Raw genomic sequence first — 22,265 nt, forward strand, 5'->3', positions numbered from 1 at the left:
AGGCAGGACCGAGGGGAGGGGACGAGAGGTGTCCTGGGTACAGACCCCGCCCATGAGACTAAGAAGTGCTCCTGCCCTGGGAAGAGGCTCAGTGCAGAAGGAGGAAGGAGAGCAGAACTGGCAGCCGTGATCTGAGGAGGACACGCAGGCAGCAGAGACCATGGTGTTCCCCTCAGCACCTCCCTGCACACAGCCCATCACCTGGCAGGGGTTCCTGCTCACAGGTGAGGAGAGAACTTCCTGGGAGAGGACAGGAGGAGGAAGTGCAGTTACTGGCTGGGGTCTCCTGGGGAGGACGGGGCTCTACAAAAGAAAGAAGGCTCTGTTGGAGTCTAGATAGGGGGAAAATACACCAGAAAGGGACAGAGGTCAAAACAGGAAAATCTCAGTGAACTGGAATTGGGAAGAGGCAGGAAAATCTCAAGTGTTCTCTTTTCCTGGTTAATTATCACTGGCCACTACATTTTGTAAAATAAGAACTATATCAGATGACACTTAAAATAAAAACATAAGCAGGGCATGAAACAGTGTCCTCAGCCAAAAACCTCCACAGTTGGAAAAGAAAAAAAAACACCACCAGGATGTGGAGGGCTCTGGGAATTCTCACATCCACAGGAGTCTGCAGTCTTTCCCAGGTATTAGCGTGCAGCCAAGACCACAAGCGTCTGTCCTCATGGAGCTCACGCTCATGGGGAGGAAGACAAACACGCAAAGAGATCTAGAGTGTGAGGTCAGGTGTTGACAAGAGCCCTGGAGGGAGCAGAGCAGGGAAAGGTCAGAAAGGGAAGACCCAGGGTCTCGGGAGGAGGTGTCAAGAAAGAAGGCTTCTAAGGGTGCCCTGATGTGAGCATGATCTGAGGGCGGTGGGGAGGGAGCCAGGCAGCCGTGAGGGAAGAGGATTCCAAACAGCAAAAAGGCCAAGGTCAGAAGTGTTGAAGGAATGGGGGTCATGTTGCTGACCTTGACCCAGTAAACAAAAGGTGTATGTGTGTGTCTCTTCAATGCTGAGGATTAAAGAGACCCTCTCAGGACCCAGAGCCCCATCTTTTCACCCCAATATATAGGTCTCCATATTGACAGATGCTCTCTCTACCTCCTAGCATCACTTTTAAACTTCTGGAGCCCACCCACCACTGCCCAAGTCATGATTGAAGCCCAGCCACACGTTGTTTCAGAGGGGAAGGATGTTCTTCTGCTTGTCCACAATTTGCCCCAGAATTCTATTGGCTACAGCTGGTTCAGAGGGAAAATTAAGGACATCAACTATTACATTACAGCTTATTTAATAGAAACTGACATAACTATATTTGGGCCTGCATACACTGGACGAGAAACGATATATCCCAATGCATCCCTGCTGATCGAGACGGTCACCCAAAATGACGCAGGACCCTACACCCTGCAAGTCATCACGCAAGGTGATAGGAATAATGGAGAAACTGAACATTTCACCTTACACCGTAAGTGATTCCACAGGATCCCTGGGTGGTGTCGAGTTGCGGGGTAGTCACTTCTACTTTGCACACATAGGATTGTCAGACCTGGACTGTCTGTGTCCCTCTCTGCATTATGTCCCAATTTGGGGTTTGGGCATTTAGCACAGGACACACACAGGGGAGACAAACTTCGACAGATCAGAAGTCCTTTACCGCATCCAGACCCTGCAGACATTCACTGCAGAGGAAGGACAGTCTGACAGCGGGGTCTCAGCGAGAGATCACTCTCAGCCAAGCACCCCATGCCCTCTCCATAAACCTGACCCTGAGGAAGACCCTGGAGAATGGAGTAGGGCTTGGCCTGAGGGGTCCCCTGGGATACTCTCAGAGAAGCTCAGCCCTAGAAGCCCCAACCCCAGACCCCTATCTCAAAAGCCTTACTCCAGATAAAGCTGAGGAGCCTGTGTGAGGGCTGGGTCATGGCTTCCTGGGCAGGGCTTACTGCGAGCAAGGATTTACCAGCTGTCTGAGGACGGTGGCTCCTGGAGCTGCTCACCAGCCAGGGCTCAGCCCTCAGAGCCTCATCTGGGCAAGGACAGAACCTTCTTCACCTGATACTCAGAGTAGAGAGGACAGAAAGACAAGCTTTGTGGGCCATCGGCCAACTACCTTGGGAGGTTTGGGACGCTCCATAGAAAGTCCAGTGTCCCCAGAAGCAGAAACAGAAGACAGAAGAGGTACCTGGCAGCAGCTTGTCCACAGGGATCTAACCTAAAGGTACTCTCTCATGGAGGCAAGTCATAATAAATGCTGTTTATTATTTATTTATAAATTTAATATTATTTATAAATGCTGTGCCAAGCGTTAGGTCAGGTGAGTAATTTAAAGTGGATTTACAGAGAGCATGAAAAGCCACACACTTTGATGGAGACAAAACTGAGGCACAGGAAGGCACAGCCACGGAACCAGAGTCACACAAACACCAAGGGCAGGTCAGAGTCCCGTGACGTCTGTCTGCAGCCACAGGCCCATCCTCTCCACCGGAAGTGAGGGCTTACTGGGGTCTCAGGACCCCACAGTCATTTACTGGCTCAAATCCCTTCTTAGGCATCCAAACCTCAGAGAAGTGAGAGCAAATGGACAGCTGCTTAGTTTGTACTCGAGAACTAAATCGCCTGCCTCAACTGTCAGAGTCAGGGCAAAAACGGTCCAGGCCTCCCCCTTAGATCTTAACCTCCATCACTGAATCTAAAATCCTGTGTTTTCCAAAGTGGTGACGTCACTCTCGTGAGAGGACACAGGAGAGGCCTTTATTTTCTTTCCCCACTCACACCCTGCACCAGCACAGGCCCAGCGAGAGACACATACTCAGGAGTTCTCACATCAAAAATGAAGGAATTGGCTGGCACGGTGGCTCACGCCTGTAATCCCAGGGAGATTTGGGAGGCTGACGCGGGCAGATCATGAGGTCAAAAGATCAAGATCATCCTGGCCAACATGATGAAACCCAGTCTCTACTAAAAATACAAAAATTAGCTGGGCGTGATGGCACGCGCCTGTAGTCCCAGGTACTCGGGAGGCTGTGGCAGGAGAATTCCTTGAACCCAGGAGGCAGAGGTTTCAGTGAGCTGAAATCGAGCCACTGCACTCCAGCCTGGAGCCTGGTGACAGAGCAAGACTCTGTCTCAAAGAAAAAAAAGAAAGAAAGAAGGAATTGAATGAAGGAATGAATGATCTGTAACATCTTTAGAGACTGGATCCTGGATTCAGAATCCTAAGATGTTCTAGCCACACCTGTTCCTTGTGCTTCAGAGGCTGATGCCCATGTTTCATCCCCCCTCTACCTCTTGCCCCTAAAGCTACCCCACCTCATGTGACTTTGAAGCTCCTTGGCCACTGGAAGGTTTTCAGGGCTCCCTGGTCCTGGACTGTGGCACTGGGGGCACCTGGTCCCTTGGGTCTCTGAGGTCACCATAGCCCCCTCTGCTCACTGCCATGGTGTCTCTGGCTCTCTCTGCTCCTCCGTGTCCCTCATCTTCCCCCCACTTCATTATAACTGGCAAGGTGTGTCCTGCACAGTTTCCTCCACCTTAGGACTTCTCCAGACTTTCCCTCTAACTAGGCTGACGATTCTGTTCCCTTCCCCCTCAGTGTGCCCTGGCCCACCTCCCAGGAATTAGGAAAAGCACAGAAATCAGCTGGAGTTGCCGCTCCTGCCAGGATATCTCGAGCCCATGTCCCCAGGTCACTAAGAGAATGAGCTTTCACTGTGTCCCCATCCAGGGCTCTTTCCCTGTGTGAGGCCGACCTGTGGCAAAGACCATGGGACAGGGATGGGCAGTACCTCCATCCACTCCTGTAACTGCCAGACAAGTTCTTCTGGCCTCCTGCACAAACAATACCAATTTATAGAGATAGTGATTTGCATAAAGGAAGATTTTAATGACTACAAATCTGCCGAACAGGAGGACAGAGGTTTATTACTTCTCAAGTCAGCCTCCCCAGGGGATCAAGAGTTAGAGTTTCAAGGAGTTGGTTGGGCGCAATGGCTCATGCCTGTAATTCCAGCACTTTGGGAGGCCGAGGCAGGCAGATCACGAGGTCAGGAGATCGAGACCAGCCTGGCTAAAACGGTGAAACCCTGTCTCTACAAAAAATACAAAAAAATTAGCAGGGCATAGTGGCACATGCCTGTAGTCCCAGATATTCAGGAGGCTGAGGCAGGAGAATCACTTGAATCCAGGAGGCGGAGGCTGCAGTGAGCTGAGATTGCGCCACTGCACTGCAGCCTGGGTGACAGAGCAAGACTCTGTCTCAAAAAAAAAAAAAAATGATTTTCAAGGAGTTTCAGGGACACAGAACTAAAAAATAAGTACTGCTAATTGATTGAGAATGGAATCATGCTGGTGGGGAGAAATGATCTGTCTTTGTGGAATTCGCCTCTAGGTGGGTACCACATGAATGGATGAGCCATTAGTCATGGGTACGGATGATGTCAGCTGGTTGCCAGAATGCAAAATCTCAGGAAAACCTCCAAAGACCAATCTCAGGTTCTACAATAGTGATGTTATCTACAGGAGCAATTCGTCACACATTTTGTAAACTCCGGCCTAATGACATTGGAACAGTAAGGGATTATAGACTGTGCCTACATTTTAGCAGAATTCAGGCTGTTCCTATAATCTTAATCTCATGCTCTTTCATTAGTTTTACAAAGGCAGTCCCTGGGCAATAAGGGAATTAGTTTCACGAAGGAACTATTATCACTCTTACTTCAAAGTTAAACCATAAACTAAATTCCGCCCATGGTTAGCCTGGCCTATGCCCAGGAATGAGTGAGGACAGCCAGCCTGAGGCTAGACACCGGATGGAGTCGGCCATCGAGTTTGCTCTCACTGTTGTAATCTTTGCACTGACTCACCAGGGTGTCACAGGCTGGACAAGCCTGCAGTCCCCAAACCCCATGGGCTTATTTCACCCACGTCACTTGTGATTCCGTCCTCAACCTGCTGTGGAACTCACATCCTCCAGTCACTTCCTAGAGGCTTCTGGTTTCCTGTCAGGCATATAACAAGCTGGAGATTTGTCATTCAGATCTAACAGCAAGTAAAAAGCTGAACAAACTCAAAAATCAACAACTCTTCAAAATCCCTCAGAGATGTGAGGTCTCAGTGCCAACTGACCCACATATTGGAGAGAGTGACAGGCAAAGACAGATCAGCAACCTCATCTGAGCAGAAACCCAGGCACAGAAACCCCCGTGGGAACCAGTGCTGGGGACAGAGAACCTGAACTGCAACTGGTGAGTTGCCAAAGAATCAGTGCAGACAAGACCCAGAGGGAAACACTCGAGGGGATGGACCACGCTTGACAACACAGGCACTTTTTGTGACTCTTAGCTTCTGGGGCTCTACCAGGTTTTTGCAGTGAATATTCAGTAGAAATCTCCTCATCCTTTCTGTGGGGGGAGGGTAAAGGAACAACTTGAAGATATGCCAGAGAATTCTATTCTTCTTAATAAGACCTGTCTTTAAGGGAAACTATTTTACCACAGCCTAATCAGCCAGGGTCTTGTCAGAGCCTAAATGGCCTGTAGGAGAGAAAATATCCAACTGCAAATTCTTCTAGCCATTATGTCTCACCTAAAATGAGGAAAAACTGAGAGCCTTCGGGTTTTTGTGTCCTGGGCTGTGAACATCACAAGTGCCCCTTGTGACGTTCACAGCCCAGGGGCACTCGTGACGTTCACAGCCCAGGACACAGACCTCATCCAGGACCACAGAACCCTTCCCTCTCCACACTCACCACCACATCACTGAACGCCTGCTCCCTCAAGTCCCTTTACCCAGTATATCATGTCTGACTTTCAACAAATCATACAAGACAGACTATGGCCAAATATATATATATGCAATTTGAAAGAGCAAGGATCAGAACAAAACACAGATGTGACAGATGTGTTGAAATTATCAGACTGGGAACCTTTTTTTTTTTCTGAGATGGAGTTCTTGCTCTTGTTGCCCAGGCTGGAGTGCAGTGGTACGATCTCAGCTCACTGCAACCTCTGCCTCCCGGGTTCAAGCAATTCTCATGCCTCAGCCTCCCGAGTAACTGAGATTGCAGGCTCCCACAACCATGCCTGGCTAATTTTGTATTTTTAGTAGAGATGGGGTTTCTCCATGTTGGTCAAGTTGGTCTCAAACTCCCAACCTCAGGTGATCTGCCTGCCTCGGCCTCCCAAAGTGCTGGGATTACAGGTGTGAGCCACCGCACCCAGCCCACATTGCGAATTTAAAAGAAATGTGATTAAGGGTCATAATTTAAAAAGTAGATACCATGCAGGAACAGATAAATAATGTAAGCAGATAGATGAATATTCTAAGAAAGAATCAACAGAAATGCTAGAGATAAAAAATACTGTTACAAAAATGAAGAATGCCTTTCTTACTGATAGACTGGACACAGCTGAGGAAAGAATCCCTAGCTGGAGGACGTGTCAACAGGAACGTCCAAAACTGAAACAGGAAAGTTCAAAAAGGGTGGGGAAAAAAGCAGAACAACATATTCAACTACATGATTAATATTTTGTACTGAAAATAGCAATTTTTAAAGTTTATAGCTGTGGTCCACCACAAAGTGTGTAACATACATGTAATGGGAGTACTGGTGGTTTGGGGGACCAGTTGGAGGTGGCCAGGTGGGTGCTATCTGATGGTTTTACTGTCTGTTCCACATACACCTGTTCCCTCATGAGGATGCCATTTTCAGAAGTTGGGGTTCTTCATGTGGAGAGACACACGAGCCACTGGCATCTCACTTAGACTCTTCCTAATTAACATGAACTTAAACTCTAGTTGTGTTTCCTGAGGTTAAGAGAAAATGAAGAAAGCATTTCACATACCTGTTTTGAGCTCCTCCCTGTTTTCCCTGACTCTGCACAGAAATTAGAAGAGAGAGCTCTTTCTGTATTTACTAACATAACACACATCACTTCTCTTAATTTGGCATCATTCCTCCCTTTATGTAACTGACACACCTAAGACTCTCTCTCTCACCAGTTCTGTCCTTTCACTGGGACTCTCTACTTAGTGAGTGGCTCATTTCAAATCACCTTCAGCTTCTTCCATTGAGCATAGTGTGATCCTGCTGGAATTCACAACACTCCTAAACCTTATTTTGGTATCAAGAGAAATACCACTGCCAGCAATTGATCTTAGATGTTTGGACCATCAGTAAAAATTCCCACTGACGAAAACATTTTCATGTTGCCACCAAATATTTTTTGTTACTAGAGTCAGAACATAACATGAGGTCTGAACTCGTGACAACTTTTTACAGTATTACAAATTGAGCATCCAAAATCTGAAATGCCCCCAAATCCAACACTTCCGACCACTTCCGTGATGCAAAAAAGAAGTGCTCACCGGAGCATTTTGGATTTAACCCTTTTCAGATTTTGGAGGCTAAACCATTAAGTACACTGCAGACATTACAAAATCAAACCAAGTTAGAAATCCAAAACACTTCTGGTTTTAGGCTTTCTGCATAAGGAATGCTTTATTCGTATAAACTATAGGCATGAAGCTGTACAGCAGATCTCTAAAACCTCCTCATCCTGCATAACTGAAACTGCACACCCATGGAACATGCCCTATTCCCCTGACCCCAGCTCCTGGCAACTACCATTCTCTTCTCTGCCTCACTCTGAAATCCACTGACATGAGGTCCATAGAGTAGTCAAAATCATGGAATCACAGAGTAGAATGTCTAATGAGACAAAGTATCTGCAAGACTTCTTCCCAAATTTTGGTCTCATGTCCGTCAAACACATATGATCCATGAAGTCCAGCTTTCCGGCACTTCACGCTCCCCCTTTCCACCAGTCAGTTCTGCATTTGCAAACATCCACATGTATTTCTAGAAAGATCCACAGGGTCCTCACCTTCCCTCTACAGGGGGAAAGAGAACATCCTGGACCCAGAACAGGGTACATAGTCTTGCTCCAAAGCTACCAGCTCTTGCCTGTCCCCTTCACTCTTTCTAGATCATTCCTTGGACTCTGCTCTATCTTTAGAGTCACTGGCTCAAGTCAGTCACTACCAAACTCCTGGGGAAACTGCCCCACCTTGTGCCTCCACTGCCTGATGGCTGAACTGACCTCCAGGCTTGCCCCTGGCCTCCCCTGTGTTACTTCTGCTGAAGTACCCAGTCCCAGGCCATGCTGCCCAGTACCCAAAGGGTATCCAAAGGACAATGGTAAGTTCCATCATCATCCATCTCTAGGATGTCCTTGGAAAGGGAAGCTGTAGAGAAAACATACCGGGGAGAAAAGTAAAACTGAAACTGAAAAGATTTCAGCAGCTGCATGTTCCAGGTGAGGACCACAAGGTGGGCCAGGCAGGCAGCTGGAGAGGGAAGGACTCAGAGAGGCACCAGGAGCTATGACTCTTGGTCCTGTGTCTTTCCATGACCCAACACTCTGCTCCATTCACACTTGAGAAGGTCTGTACTTCTCCCACATAAAGCAGCAGCCTCACTATCTCTGAGCCCTCAGATTGCCATGCATCTGTCTTATAACACACATACACCTGCCATGGGCTTTTAAGGACTTCAGTAGGCTGAGAGGTGGGAGATGCCAACTGTCACTGAAAAATGCCTTTGGAGGAATCAAAGGTGCCACACAGGGTAATCTTCTCTCTGTTATCTGCACAGTGGAGACTCCCAAGCCCTCCATCACCAGCAGCAAGTCAAAATCCAGGAAGGCTAACGCTGTGACCTTAACCTGTGAACCTGAGATTAAGGACGCAAACTACCTGTGGTGGATAAATGGTGAGAGCCCCCCAAGCAGTAGCAGGCTGCAGCTGTCCAATGACAACAGAACCCTCATTCTATTCAGTGTCACGGAGAAGGATGCGGGAGTCTATGAATGTGAAGTGAAGAACCCAGTGAGTGCCAGCCGCAGTGATCCAGTCATCCTGAAAATCCTTCGTGAGTATCTTCTGTTCCTCTGTGGGCCCAGGCTTCCATCCCAGATACACATGCAGGGGCCAGGCCTCTCAGCTCCAAGTACAGAGACCTTTACCCCTGGACATCGAAGCTGGCCATGATTTTCTGCACTGGGCAAACCAGAGTAGGCTTGGCCTTAATCAACAATGGGAAGGAAGGGGCTGCTCCTGTCACGGGAGGCTCAGGGTCCACAGCTTGTGATGATAGCAACAGTGAGTGTCTCGGGCTCCAGATCAGTGAACACAGCAGGGGCTTGCCTGGGACTTCCGTGTTGTGATTGGTTCACAGGGTCACTGTGGCCCTTCCACAGACCAGGAGCTTCCCCTTCCCCCTGACAGTATCACCTGTGGCTGTATTCTCTCTGCTCCAGATGGCCTGGATGCCCCTACCATTTCTTCTTCATACAGCTATCACCATTCAGGGGAAATCCCCGAGGTCTCCTGCCTCACAGACTCTCATCCGCTGGAAAAACATTCTTGGCTGATTGATGGGAAGTTCCAGCAATCAGCACAAGTGTTCTTTATCCCCAAAATCACTAAAACATACAGAGGGGTCTATAACTGTGTCACCCATAACGCAGACACTGGCGGAACAAATCTCATAATCAAGAGGGTCATAGACCCTGGTAAGTGGATACCTAGAGCACTGGCAGTGTCTCCCAGTGAGGTCTATCTGGATATCAGGAAAGAGCCACCTGCCCTCTGCAAAGGGAGAGGGGACATCAAAAACCCATGACAGGGAATGTTTCTACTCCAAAGCCACCAGTTTTGTCCGTCCACTTCACTCTTTCTAGATGAGTATTTAGAGTATACACTAACAATGAACAATGTGAAAGGAAATTAAGAATTTCAATTGACATTAACATCAAAAACAATAAAATATTGTGAAATAACTTTAACCAGAAAGGTCAAAGGATTCTACTCTGAGAACTACAAAACATTGCTGAAAGAAATGAAAGATGACATCAATAAATGGAAAGACATTTCATTTGTATAGACTTGAAGACTCAATACTGTTAGGAAGACAGTACTACCCACAGTGAGCTGCAGCCTCAACCCAACCCCGACCAGAATCCCAGTAACATTTTCTGCAGAATTAGAAAAATCTGTCTTAAGTCTGACCTGACAGGCTCTTACTAATGACTGCCACAACGAAGACACAGAGAAAGAAGCAACCAGGGTAAGGTGGAAAGTTCTGATGACACAGAAAATAACCATCACCCTTCTCACATCCCAAAGCTTTCAAAAATACACGAGCGCAGCATGGCCAGCAAGGAATTCACCAAAGACTAATCACCAGGCTAGAAACATGGTGAGGGGAAAAAAGGGGGGGTGGGGGAGGAGGAAGAATATATTTGGCAAATCACCTCTCACTTTTTCCTACTAATCTGATGCTGAAAAGAAATGCTCACTGGAGCACTGTGGATCTTGAATCTTTCAGATTTGGGATGCTAAACCAGTAAGTGTATGGCAAATATTTCAGAATCAAAAAAATGTCAGAAATACAAAACCCCTTGTATCCTAAGTCTTATGCATAAGAAATACTCAATCTGTGTGAACTATAGGCATCAAGCTGTACAGCAGATCTCTAGAACCTCCCCATCTCCCATAACTGAAACTGTACCCCCATGAACAACTCCTTATTCTCCCCACTACCAGCTTCTGGCAACCAGCAGTCTCTCCTCTGATTCACTCTGAAATCCACTTACGTGAGGTCCCCAGAGTAGTCAAACCCATGGAATCAGAGAGTAGAATGTCCAATGAAAGAATATATTTGCAAAACTTCTTCCCAAATTTCTGTCTCATATCCATCGAACACACATGGTCCGTGAGGACCAGATTTCCAGCAGTTCATGCTCCCCATTTCCACCAGTCAGCCCTGCATTTGCAAATGTCCACGTGTACTGCTAGAAGGATTTCCATGGTCCTCACTTGCCCTCTGCAGAAGGAGAGGAAACTTCAACAATCCAGGACAGGGAACATGGTTCTGCTCCGAAGTCACCAGCTCTCGCCTGTCCCCTTCACTCTTTCTAGGTCATTCCTTGGACTCTGCTCTATCTTTAGAGGTCACTGGCTCAAGTCAGTCACTATGAAACATCTGGGGAAAACTGCCCCCCCTTGTGCCTCTACTGTCTGATGGCTGAACTGACCTCCAGGCTTGACTCTGGTCTCCACTGGGTTATTTCTGCTGAAACATCCAGTCCTAGGACGTCCTTCAGGGTTTCAGAACAGTGGGAACTCCCATTATTACTTATCTCTAGAATGTACTTGGAAAGGGAAGCTGTAGAGAAAACACATCTAAGGGGGCAAAGTAGGATGGAATTTGGAAGGGACCCAGCAGTCGCACATTCCAGGTAAGGAACCCAAGGTGGGCCAGCCAGTCAGCTGAGTAGGGAAGGACTGGGAGGGGTGCCAGGGGCTGTGACTCCCACTCACATGTCTGTTCATGACCCAACACTGCTGCTCAATCCACACGTGAGAAAGCCTGTGCTTCCCTAAGACAGAGCAGGTGGCCTCACTGTCCTGGAGCCCTTGGATCATCGTACATCTGTCTTGTGACACACATTCCAGCCATTGGCTTTCAAGGACTTGGGTGGGCTGAGAGGTGGGAGATGCAACTCTTATTGAAAGATGCCTGTGGAGGAATCAAAGATGCCACACAGGGCAATCTTCTCTCTGTTATCTCCACGGCAGAGCTGCCCCAAGTCTACATCACCAGCGACAAATTCAATGGTGTGGTGCCCCAAGCCTACATCATCAGTGACAAATTCAATGCTGTGGAACATGTCGATGAGGTAACCTTAACCTGTGTACCTGAAATTGGAAATGCCATCTACCTGTGGTGGGTAAATGGTCAGAGCCTCCCGTTCAGTCCCAGGATGCAATGGTCTGATGACAACAGAATCCTCAATCTAAACAAAGTCACGAGAAATGACACAGGATCCTATGAGTGTGGAATACAGACCTCAGCGGGTCCCATCCGCAGTGACCCAGTCACCCTAAATGTCCTCTGTGAGTATCTTTTGTTCCTCTGTGGGGCGGGCCACCAGCTCAAATCCAAATGGCCAGAGGCCAGGACTCTCAGTCTCTCTCAGGTTCAAGTACAACACCTTTACTTCTGGACACCCGAGCTGGCCATGACTTCCTGCCCTGTGAAAACCTGGGTGGGCACAGTCTTGACCAAGAATATAGGGGGAGGGATGCTCTTGTCATGGGAGACTTGGGTTCACAGCTTGTGATGGGACAAACAGGTGAATACTTCAGGCTTCGGCTCAGTGAACAGAGAGGAGGTTTGGCTGGGACTTCGGGGTGTGTCTTGGCTCAGAGGGACACTGTATCCCTTTAACTGGCCAGGACCATCCCCTTCCCTCGCAGGACATTACCTGTGGCTTTATTCTTTTGCTCCAGATGGCCCAGACTTCCCCAGAATTTCTCCTTCAAAAACCATTTACCGTCAAGGAAGAAACCTCCACCTCTCCTGCTTCGCAGACTCTAACCCGCCGGCAGAGTATCGTTGGATGGTTAACGGGATGCTTCGGCCGAAAGGACAAGAGATCCATGTCCCACAAATCACTACAAGGAACAGAGGGCTCTATGGTTGTTTGGTTCATAACTCAGCCACTGGCAAGAGAAACTTGGTATTCAAGGAAATCAAAGTGGTTGGTAAGTGAGTCCCAGCATCATTGGCAATAGGTTTTTAGATGGAGTCTATCTGGCTTTCAGAGAAAGTCAGGAAAACATGTTTATTCCCAGCCTGTGTCCCGTAGGCACAGGCAAATTTGAAATTCTCCTCCTGAACCCACCCAATTTGTCTCTACAGACACCGTTTTCCTTATTTCTCATGACCGACCTTGTGTCCAGCCTGAGCAAAGTAGGGAGGGGGCTTGTCAGCCCTGAGCCCTATGTGGTGGAAGAGGCTTCACAGAGGGACAAGAAGGAGCATCCTCGAGATCAGTTGCTTCTCGCTGTCACCAACACATCCCTTTCTGTCACGTCTTTGTTTTCTTTTACCTACTTCATGAGCTTCAAGAAACATCTGAGGCTTTGAAACAAGCTCATACTTTTCCCCCACATGAGAGGAGGAAGCCCCTTGGATGAGGGAGGAGCAGCTCAGACTCTGCTCCCTGCTCTGCTCCAGGCTCCTCTGTGACTGGCCCTGCCTGACTGCACCTGGGGTGGGACCAGTGTGTGTGGAGAAAGAGCCCCGGTGGCCTGTTCTGAATGTGGCTAAGTCGAGTTGCCAGTTGAAGCCAAGTGTCCCCTGGGTCAGGCTGCAGGGAAATAAGCAGAGAGGAAGCCTCAGGGAAGACTCCTGAGCTGTGTCCTGGCTCTGACGTCAGTGGCTGTATGAGGCTGTGGGCACAGCACATGGGACACAGCAGAGGACAGTGAGTGATGTACACTCGGAGACATACAGAGATTCACCCATGGGGACTGTGTGTGGCAGGAAAGAGATACATACATATATATACACACACACACACACACACACACACACACACACACACATATACTTTATATATAGTCTATATAAACTATATAGTCTATATATAAGTATATATAAAGTCTATATATGTCTACATGTATGTCTATATAGACACATATATACTATATACCCTATATTACATATATATGTAATATATATATACAATATTCTCTAATATATGCTAAATATATACTATAATCTATATACATTATATAGACTATATACATTATATATTTAATGTATATATTATATAGACTATATATACCATATGCTATATATACACACAGAGGGTTCATCCGCTTTGCACCATGTATCAGAATTGTATTGCTTGTTAAGACTGAGTAACATTCCATTGCATGGATGTACCTCATTTTCCTGTTCACTTGTTTCAATGGACTTTTCCGTTCTTTCCACCTGTTGACTATTGTGAGATGCTGCTGTGAATATCAGTGTACAAATATCCGTTCACATTTATTTTAACTTTTAGAGTGTTTGTCCAGAGTGGAATTGCTGGATCAAATGGCAATTCTTTGTTTTGGGAAACAGCCATACCATTTTCCACAGAGGTTACAACACGTCACATTCTCAACAGCAATGCACCAGAGTTCCAATTTTTCCACTTACTTGAAAATACTTGTTGCTTGATATTCTTGCATGCTTTTTTTGAATCAAAGCCATCCTAATGTGTGTGGCATGTGGTTTAGATTGTGGTTTAGATTCACATATCTCTAAGTATTAGTGATGCTGAGCATCTATGCGTGTGCTTGTCGGCCATTTGCATATCCTCCCTGGAGAAATCTCTATTTTAGTCTTTTGTTCATATTTCATTGGGTTTTGGGATTTTTTGCTGTTGATATGTATTTCTTTCTATAGTCTGGAAATTAATCCCTTATCAGATACATAATTTGCAAATCATTTTTCCCATTTAATTGGTTGCCTTTTCACTTTCTCAATAATTTTTTATATATAAAAGTTTTTAATTTTCATGAAGTCCAACTTGCCTACTTTATTGCCTCTGTTTTTGCTGTTATAACCAAGAAATCACTGTGAAATCTAATGTCATGAAGCTTTTTCCCTATATTTTATTCCAGCAGTTTTATAGTTTTTGCTCTTCCCTTTCATTCTTTGATCCACTGTGGGATAATTTTTATATATGGTGCTAGGTAAAGGTTCAGCTCATTTCCATCCATGGATATCCAGCTCTCCCAATATCTTTTGTTAACAAGACTATCCTTTCCCCATGCAATGGCCTTGGAATCTTGTCAAAATCACTCGGCTATATAAGCAGGCATTTCTTTGTGGGCTCTCTATTCTATTCTGTTAATTTCTATGTCCTACTTCATGCCAGTCCCACACTGTAGTCACTATTGTGGCTTTGTAGTAAGTGTTGAAATCAGGAAGTGTGAGTACTCTAGCTTTTCTTTTTTTTTTTTTTTTTTTTTTTTCAAGATTGTTTGTCTATTTATACTCTTGAGAGTCAATATGAATCTTAGGACAGATTTTTCTATTTCTGCAAAACACGTCACTGGGATTCTGACAGGAATTGCGTTGAACCTGCAGCTCGCTTGGGTAGTGTTGTCCTCCTAGCAATATCGAGTCTTCCCATCCATGAAAATGAAACGTCTTTCCACTTACTGACGTCATCTGTGATTTCTTTCAGCACTGCTTTGTAGACTTTGGGGTACAATTCTTTCAACTTCTCGGTTAAACTTATTCTAAAATATTTATTCTTTTTGATGTTAACGTGAATGGAAAACTTTTCTTACTTTCCCTTCAGATTGTTAATTCTTGGTGTATAGAAACACAACTGATGTTTGCCCGCTGATTCTGTATGCTGCAACTTTACTGAATTTATCCTCACAGTTTTTTCATCTTTAGCATTTTTTACATGTAAGTTCATGTTACCTGTGAACAGAGATTATTTTACTTTTTCTTTCAAATGTATCCTTTTTTTCCTTGACTAATTTCTCTGGCCAGGAACTTCCAATACCACGTTGAATAGAAGTGATGAAAGCATTTCATGCACGTGTGTCTTGTTCCTGATCACATGGGAAACTGCCTGTCCTTCTCCCCTGACTGCGTCAGCACTGGCCTTTTCACACATTGCCTTCATTATGTCGAGGTGGTTTCCTTCCATTCATAGTCAGAATGTTTTTATTATAACTCAATATTGAATTTTGTCAAATGGTTTTATTGGTTCAATTTTATTACTAATTACAGGTCTGTTCAGATTTTCTTTTCTTCTTTTCTTTTCGAGACGGAGTTTTGCTCTTGTTACCCAGGCTGGAGTGCAATGGCACGATCTCGGCTCACCACAACCTCCGCCTCCTGGGTTCAAGCAATTCTCTTGCCTCAGCCTCCTGAGTAGCTGGGATTACAGGTACGCACCACCGTGCCCAGCTAATTTTTTGTATTTTTAGTAGAGACGGGGTTTCATCATGTTGACCAGGATGGTCTCGATCTCTTGACCTCGTGATCCACCCGCCTCGGCCTCCCAAAGTGCTAGGATTACAGGCATGAGCCACCGCGCCTGGCCTGGTCTGTTCAGATTTTCACGTGTTTCTAGAAATTGATCCATTTTACCTAGGTTATCCAATTTATTGACACCGAATTATGCATAGTACTTTTGCAATTTTATTGCTTTTGAATTGCTAATGTCTCTATTTTCTTTTCTCTTTTTTTTTTTTTTTAAGAGAAAGAGACAAGGTCACGGTCTCACTGTGTAGTCCAGCCCAGGCTGGAGTGCAGTGGCATAATCATGTCTTACTGCAATCTCAACCTTCTGAGCTCAAGAAATACTCCTCCTCCAGCCTCCCGAGTACCTAGTGTATGCCATCGTGCCTGGCTAACTTTTTATAGAAATGTTTTGTAGGGACAGGGTCTTCTTATGCTGTCTAGGCTGGTTTCAAACTCCTGGCCCCAACCCATCTTTTTGCTTTCGCATCTCAAACTGCTGGGATTAAAACATGAGCCCAGGCTCCACTTTCATTTCTGATTCTATTAATTTCATGTTTCTTCCTTTTCTTCTTAGTCAGTCGAGTTAATGGTTGTCAATTTTGTTGATCTCATTGTGAAGAACCGACTTTTGGTTTCATTGATTTTCTCCACTGTTTTTCTATTCTTTATTTTATTTATATCCACTGTAATACTTATTATTTCCTTCATTCACTGTGTTGGGTTTAGGTTCTTCTATATCCTGAGGTTGTAAATTAGGTTGTTGATTTGAGATCCTTTTTATTTCTTAATGTAAGAGTTTACTGTTATAAATTTCTTGCACAAGATTCTTAACCTCTGAGCCTCTGATTCCTCAACTGAAAATTGCAATAAGAGTGCTTGCCTTATACTATTATTATTATTTTTTTGTTTGTTTGTTTTTTGAGATGGAGTTTCGCTCTTGTTACCCAGGCTGGAGTGCAATGGCGTGATCTCGGCTCACCGCAACCTCCGCCTCCTGGGTTCAGGCAATTCTCCTGCCTCAGCCTCCTGAGTAGCTGGGATTACAGGCACACGCCACCACCATGCCCAGCTAATTTTTTGTATTTTTAGTAGAGACGGGGTTTCACCATGTTGACGTGGATGGTCTCAATCTCGACCTCGTGATCCACCCGCCTCGGCCTCCCAAAGTGCTGGGATTACAGGCTTGAGCCACCGTGCCTGGCCATACTATTGTTTTAAAGGTTTAATGTAATTATCAATAAAACCTTCAGCAAAATGGCACGCACAGGAAATGTTTCATACATGTCAGCTGCTGTATTACTATCATTATCATGAGCCTTGAAGTCAGGTGGTCCTAGAATCAAATCTCAGATCCACCTCTCATTAGCCTTGTGACATCAGGAAAGCTTTTTCCTAAGCCTCCATCTTTTTATCTGTAAAATGAAAATAATGTCTACCCAACAGAATTATTGTATGAATCAAATAAGAGACAGGTAAAGAATGTAGTACAGGGCCCGGCACATAGGAGGGGGCCCTCAACACTCGCTAACATAACATTAATCATCAGCCTGAGTTGACTGCTGAGGTCTAAAAGTAAATGGTTGCAACAGAAATAAAGAAACAGACGCGAAAGGTATTGTATGTGTCTGCGTGCATGTGTATCTGTGTACGTGTGTGTGTGTATGGAAATGGTATTTTATGTAAATGCACACACATGAACACAAACACACACAGACATATATATAAAGAGGGAACACTGAAAACACTAGGACATGGTCACTGACTACATGTGGAAGAGAGAAAAAACCGAAGTGTAAAGGATCAAACCTGGTCTGTTAGCTTATAGCCACTGAGATGCATCCAAGATTGGATTAGATATCCAAGACAATTCATTAGGGAAGACACATGTGAGGGAAAGTGGGGCAGGCATGAAAGTAGCCTGACAGAGCCCTCAGACCACGATGCAGAGCTGATTTCTGTGAAGGAGAAAGAGAAAAGTTGCAGGTACCAAGGCAGTTGTAAGAGAGTTACTGCAAGACTGATGGGGAGTCCCCCCAACCAGTCACCCATGAGAGTAAAATGGAGTCTCAGAGAACTAGTCTTGCTTTCGTGCTTCTGCTGGGAGCCTATGGGAGGCAAAGTATCTGTACAAACAAAGTGGTTCATTTGAAATGCACTGATCTGGGCCTTCTGTCAATCAAGTGATATGATTGACAGGGTCTTATACATGGCTGCCATAACAGAGACATGAGTAAAAGATGCAACCACAAAAAGTGAAATGTTCTAATGGTGTAGAAAAAAGCAATTACTCTTCCTGATGTCCCAAAGCCTTCAAAAATATCTGAGTACAGCATGGCCAGTACGGAGTTGACAGGAGACTCACTGCCAATCTAGAAACATGGTGAGAGGAATTTTTAAAAACTGAAACTGCAGGAATATAGTTGGCTAATCGTCGCCCAGCAACCTTTCCACAAGAATTATGTATTCCTTGAAGGAACAATTAGAGACTCTTGCATGCTGCATGCTGGTTCCTGGGGCACCCGACTGTAAAATAACATCACCTTCATATTTTTCTTTTTTTCATTCTTGTTGTTGTTGAGATGGAGTCTTGCTCTGTCACCTAGGCTGCAGTGCAGTGGTGTGATCTTGGCTCACTGCAACTTTCATCTCCCAGGTTCAAGCTATTCCCGTGACTCAGCCTCCTGAGTAGCTGGGACTACAGGTGCGTGCCACCACGCCCAGCTAATTTTTGTATTTTTAGTAGAGATGGGCTTTCACCATCTTGGCCAGGCCATAACTGAGACATGAGAAAAAGGTGCAACCACAAAAAGGTGAAATATTCTAATGGTGTAGAAAAATGCAATGACCTTGGTCTTGAACTCCTGGCCTCGTGATCCACCTGCCTCGGCCTCTCAAAGTTCTGGGATTACAGGCGTGAGCCACTGCGCCCAGCCTTCTTCTTTTCTTTCCATGACAGATGCTTCAGAATGTTCTCTTGGCTTCTCAGCTGGGCCACTGTTGGCATTATGATTGGAGTGCTGGCCAGGGTAGTTCTGATACAGCAGCCCTGGTTTAGTTTCTGTATTTCAGAAAGACTGGCAGATCCGATGGCCTTCCCTCTTGTCCTGTTTCCTACAGGACTGACCGCCATGCTTGGGAGAGGGAAAGAACTCCTTTGCCTCTATCTGGGACTGGATCTCCTCCTCCCACTAACCTGTTTCTCAGCACTAATTCCTGCAGGTCTCTTCCTCCTTGGTGTCCATGCTCTCTGTAGCCCCAGTTTCTCTTAGACATAATTACCCCCGGCCTCTTCTCATTTGTTTCCCAGATTCAATACTTTGTAAAACCCTCTTGGTCCTTTTCAAACATCTCTCGCTTGTGTCATTCTCTCCCCTTCCATAAACCTCCACAGTTGCTTGAAGTACTGATGGACTTCTGGTCTCCAGTCTTTGAAATCTTCCTTGCATATGATTGCCTCATTACCTTCCTGAAATCTAGTTCATTCACCTAATCCAGATTCCTCACGGTTCTACTCTAGCCTATTTGATATGTTCACATTTCTTCTTTTTATGAATCCTTCTCACTTCCTTTACCTTTATTCCCTAGTATAAGTTTTCCATCCTAATTAGAACTGTCTTCCTACACATCCCTGCCCCTCCAGCCCACAGATACATAGAATTCTTAGTTTCAGTGCTATGCCTAGAATCAGAGTGATCCCCGCTCCACCATCTGCCCTTCAGGTTTACTCACACCCTCATCACAAGTAACCTCTGACCTCATGGAGAACAAAGACTCTACCATTAATGTGTGAACCCGAGATTCAGGACACAACCTACATGTGATGGAGACTTTTTCCCTGATGACCAATTCAAGTGTTTATGAAAGATACAGAAATGAAGAAGGCAAGGTCCCTACCCCAGGAAACATAAAGCCTAAGACAGGAGATAAGACCTGAAAATAATCATAATACCATAACACAAAGAAATGAGGCCAGGCGTGGTGGCTCACGCCTGGAATCCCAGCACTTTGGGAGGCTGAGGCCCCGCAGATTATCTGGTGTCAGATGTTCAAGACCAGCCTGGGCAACATGGTGAAACCCCATTTCTACTAAAAATATAAAAATTAGCTGAGTGTGGTGCTGGGTGCCTATAATCCCAGCTACTCAGGGGGCTGAGGCAGGAGAATCACGTGAGCCCGGGAGGCAGAGGCTGCAGTGAACTGAGATGGTGCCACTGCACTCCAGCATGGGCAACAGAGCAAGCAAGACCCTGTTTCAAAAAAAAAAAAAGGAAAGAAAGAAAGAGAGAATTCTGAAATACAGCTACACATTGGGAATCACAGGGAAACATTTTTAGAAGTGGATGCTCTAGCCCCATCCATAAATTGTGACTGAATGACCATTAAATCAAACGGATTTAGAGTGGGACCCAGGCATTGGGAATTTTTGTCTTCTGAGATGCTACTAACATGTAACTAGAATAGAGAACCCCTGTTCCAATAGGTAGAATTTAGACCTCAGTCAGTGATTTTTAGCCAAGAGTGTTGGAATTACCTAGGGAACTTTCAACATACATAAACCTACACTTTGTTGGCCCTATTCATTAATGGGCTACACAGAAACTAAATAATGCCTTTGAGAAACAGAAGCTAAGTGGGAAAGCCACCTCATTCCATATGTTAAATTATATGAAAAGCATTGTCAAATGACAAGTAGTACGCGATGCTAAACGATCTCTAATTTATATCTGTGGGTGTGTTACTGAGTGTTCCAAAATTATGAGTCATAGAAATCGATTATCAGTCATAATGTCATATGCCACAGTAGTGACTAAGTTCCTGTGCGAGCCATGTCTTTACCATAATGAACTCTAATCAGGTTTCTAACCATAGTCATTTTCAACCTTGGTCATTCACAGACAGCTGTTTTGACTTTTTCTCAAAGCATTTGCAATCAGCTACAGTCGAAAGTTGTTTCTTCTTCAAAAAGAAAGACTCTGACAAGTACTCTTGAATATAAGTTTCTGATAAGTTTAAGATCAGCCCTCTGGACATTCTAAGAACTTTTAGAATTTTCATCAACAGGCTGATACTTTCAAGAAATTGCCAACCAAGAATAAGCAGGAAAAAAATCAATTTCATTGGACTAAATAATAATAATGAGAATAATAATTTTACAATTTTTTTATTTGGAAATTTGCTGATTCTTTAAATGTTTTGTTTTCCAGATTTATGACTTTTTTCTCTTTTAAGCAATCTATAGCTTACATCCATTCGGTAAAGTACACTTTTGTGAACAAAAATAGAAATATTTACTTTTGCTCCTTACCTGACTGCCCCAGAAATGGGGAACTATTCATGAGTGTTTATACGTTTATGGTAATACAGTTATTCGCACAAGTTCAGTAAGCATCTGCCCTTTCTATAACAGGACACACTTGAAACAACTGGTTATATTACCAAGGTTTTGGCTGGGATGTTATATGGGAGAATATACACAGAATGAATCCACAGGCACTGCAGGCAAATTCTGAAGTCAGCCTTGGTTTTCTTTTACATCTCAAAAGGGTTTTTTTTTTTTTTAAGTTTAATGTGAGATTCCTTATAAAAACTACTAGCAAAGCAAACTTTAAAAAGAGCCTCCATGGTTCATCGCTACTCTTGCTGCACTTATTTGAAGAATCAGGCCAAGTTTGAGGAGACTCAACTTAATCTGCCAACAAATTTGTCCTACTGGGAATTATCTTTGGTTAAAACAGAGACTCCTATAGAGAGAAAAAAAATATGTTGAAAAGAAAGACTATAGTGCACCTGTGATGAGATTGCAGCTCTGCTCATTCAGTTTTTATTATCCACCTGTAGACTGAACTGGACCGTGGATTCTTCTAGCTACTCGAATCCAATGCTCTCCCATGGAATTACTAAGAACAAGAGCTGCTCTGTTCCTGAAGCCCTATAAGCTGGAGGTGGACAACTCAATGTAAATTTCAAGAGATAACCCTCGTGCCTGAGGTGTGAGCCGCTTAGAGACTTCACTGAAATGTTCGACGCACCATGACGAGAGCCCCTGACACTGCAGACCAGGACGAGAGTTGACAACTTCACACTGTGGACAGCTTTTTCAAAGACGTCAGAACAAGACTCCTCTTCACGATGAAACTTTCACCCCTCTTAATTTGTTCTTGCTTATGCCTCCTTCACTTGGCAGGATAATGCTGTCATTAGAAATTCACCCACCGTTCTGGTATTGTATTGCCCAGGGGGAGCTGCCTGAAACAATGCCTCACAAATAAAAGTCAATTCGATGTATAATTAAATTACTTGGAACTTTGTTTTATGATGCATGTTCACAGCCAGTGAGGGCCAGTGGAGTCTCTCAGGCTGCACGTTTCTCAGTCTGACCCT

The 22,265-nt window shown here is 45.0% G+C and overlaps 1 protein-coding gene across 1 annotated transcript; it reads left to right on the forward strand.

Annotated features, from left to right (window-relative positions):
• Positions 1 to 108: 108 nt before the first annotated feature.
• On the forward strand, positions 109 to 12,999 carry LOC128930452 (pregnancy-specific beta-1-glycoprotein 5-like). Its single transcript, XM_078359815.1, is given in 6 exon segments — positions 109 to 224; positions 1,101 to 1,464; positions 3,957 to 3,967; positions 11,690 to 11,953; positions 12,350 to 12,667; positions 12,670 to 12,999. Coding segments are annotated over 6 exon segments (1,341 nt in total). The 5' UTR covers positions 109 to 160; the 3' UTR covers positions 12,990 to 12,999.
• The last annotated feature ends 9,266 nt before the right edge of the window (positions 13,000 to 22,265 follow it).

This window comes from Callithrix jacchus, chromosome 22, assembly GCF_049354715.1.
Source record: "Callithrix jacchus isolate 240 chromosome 22, calJac240_pri, whole genome shotgun sequence".
NCBI classification, from domain to species: Eukaryota; Metazoa; Chordata; class Mammalia; order Primates; family Cebidae; genus Callithrix; species Callithrix jacchus.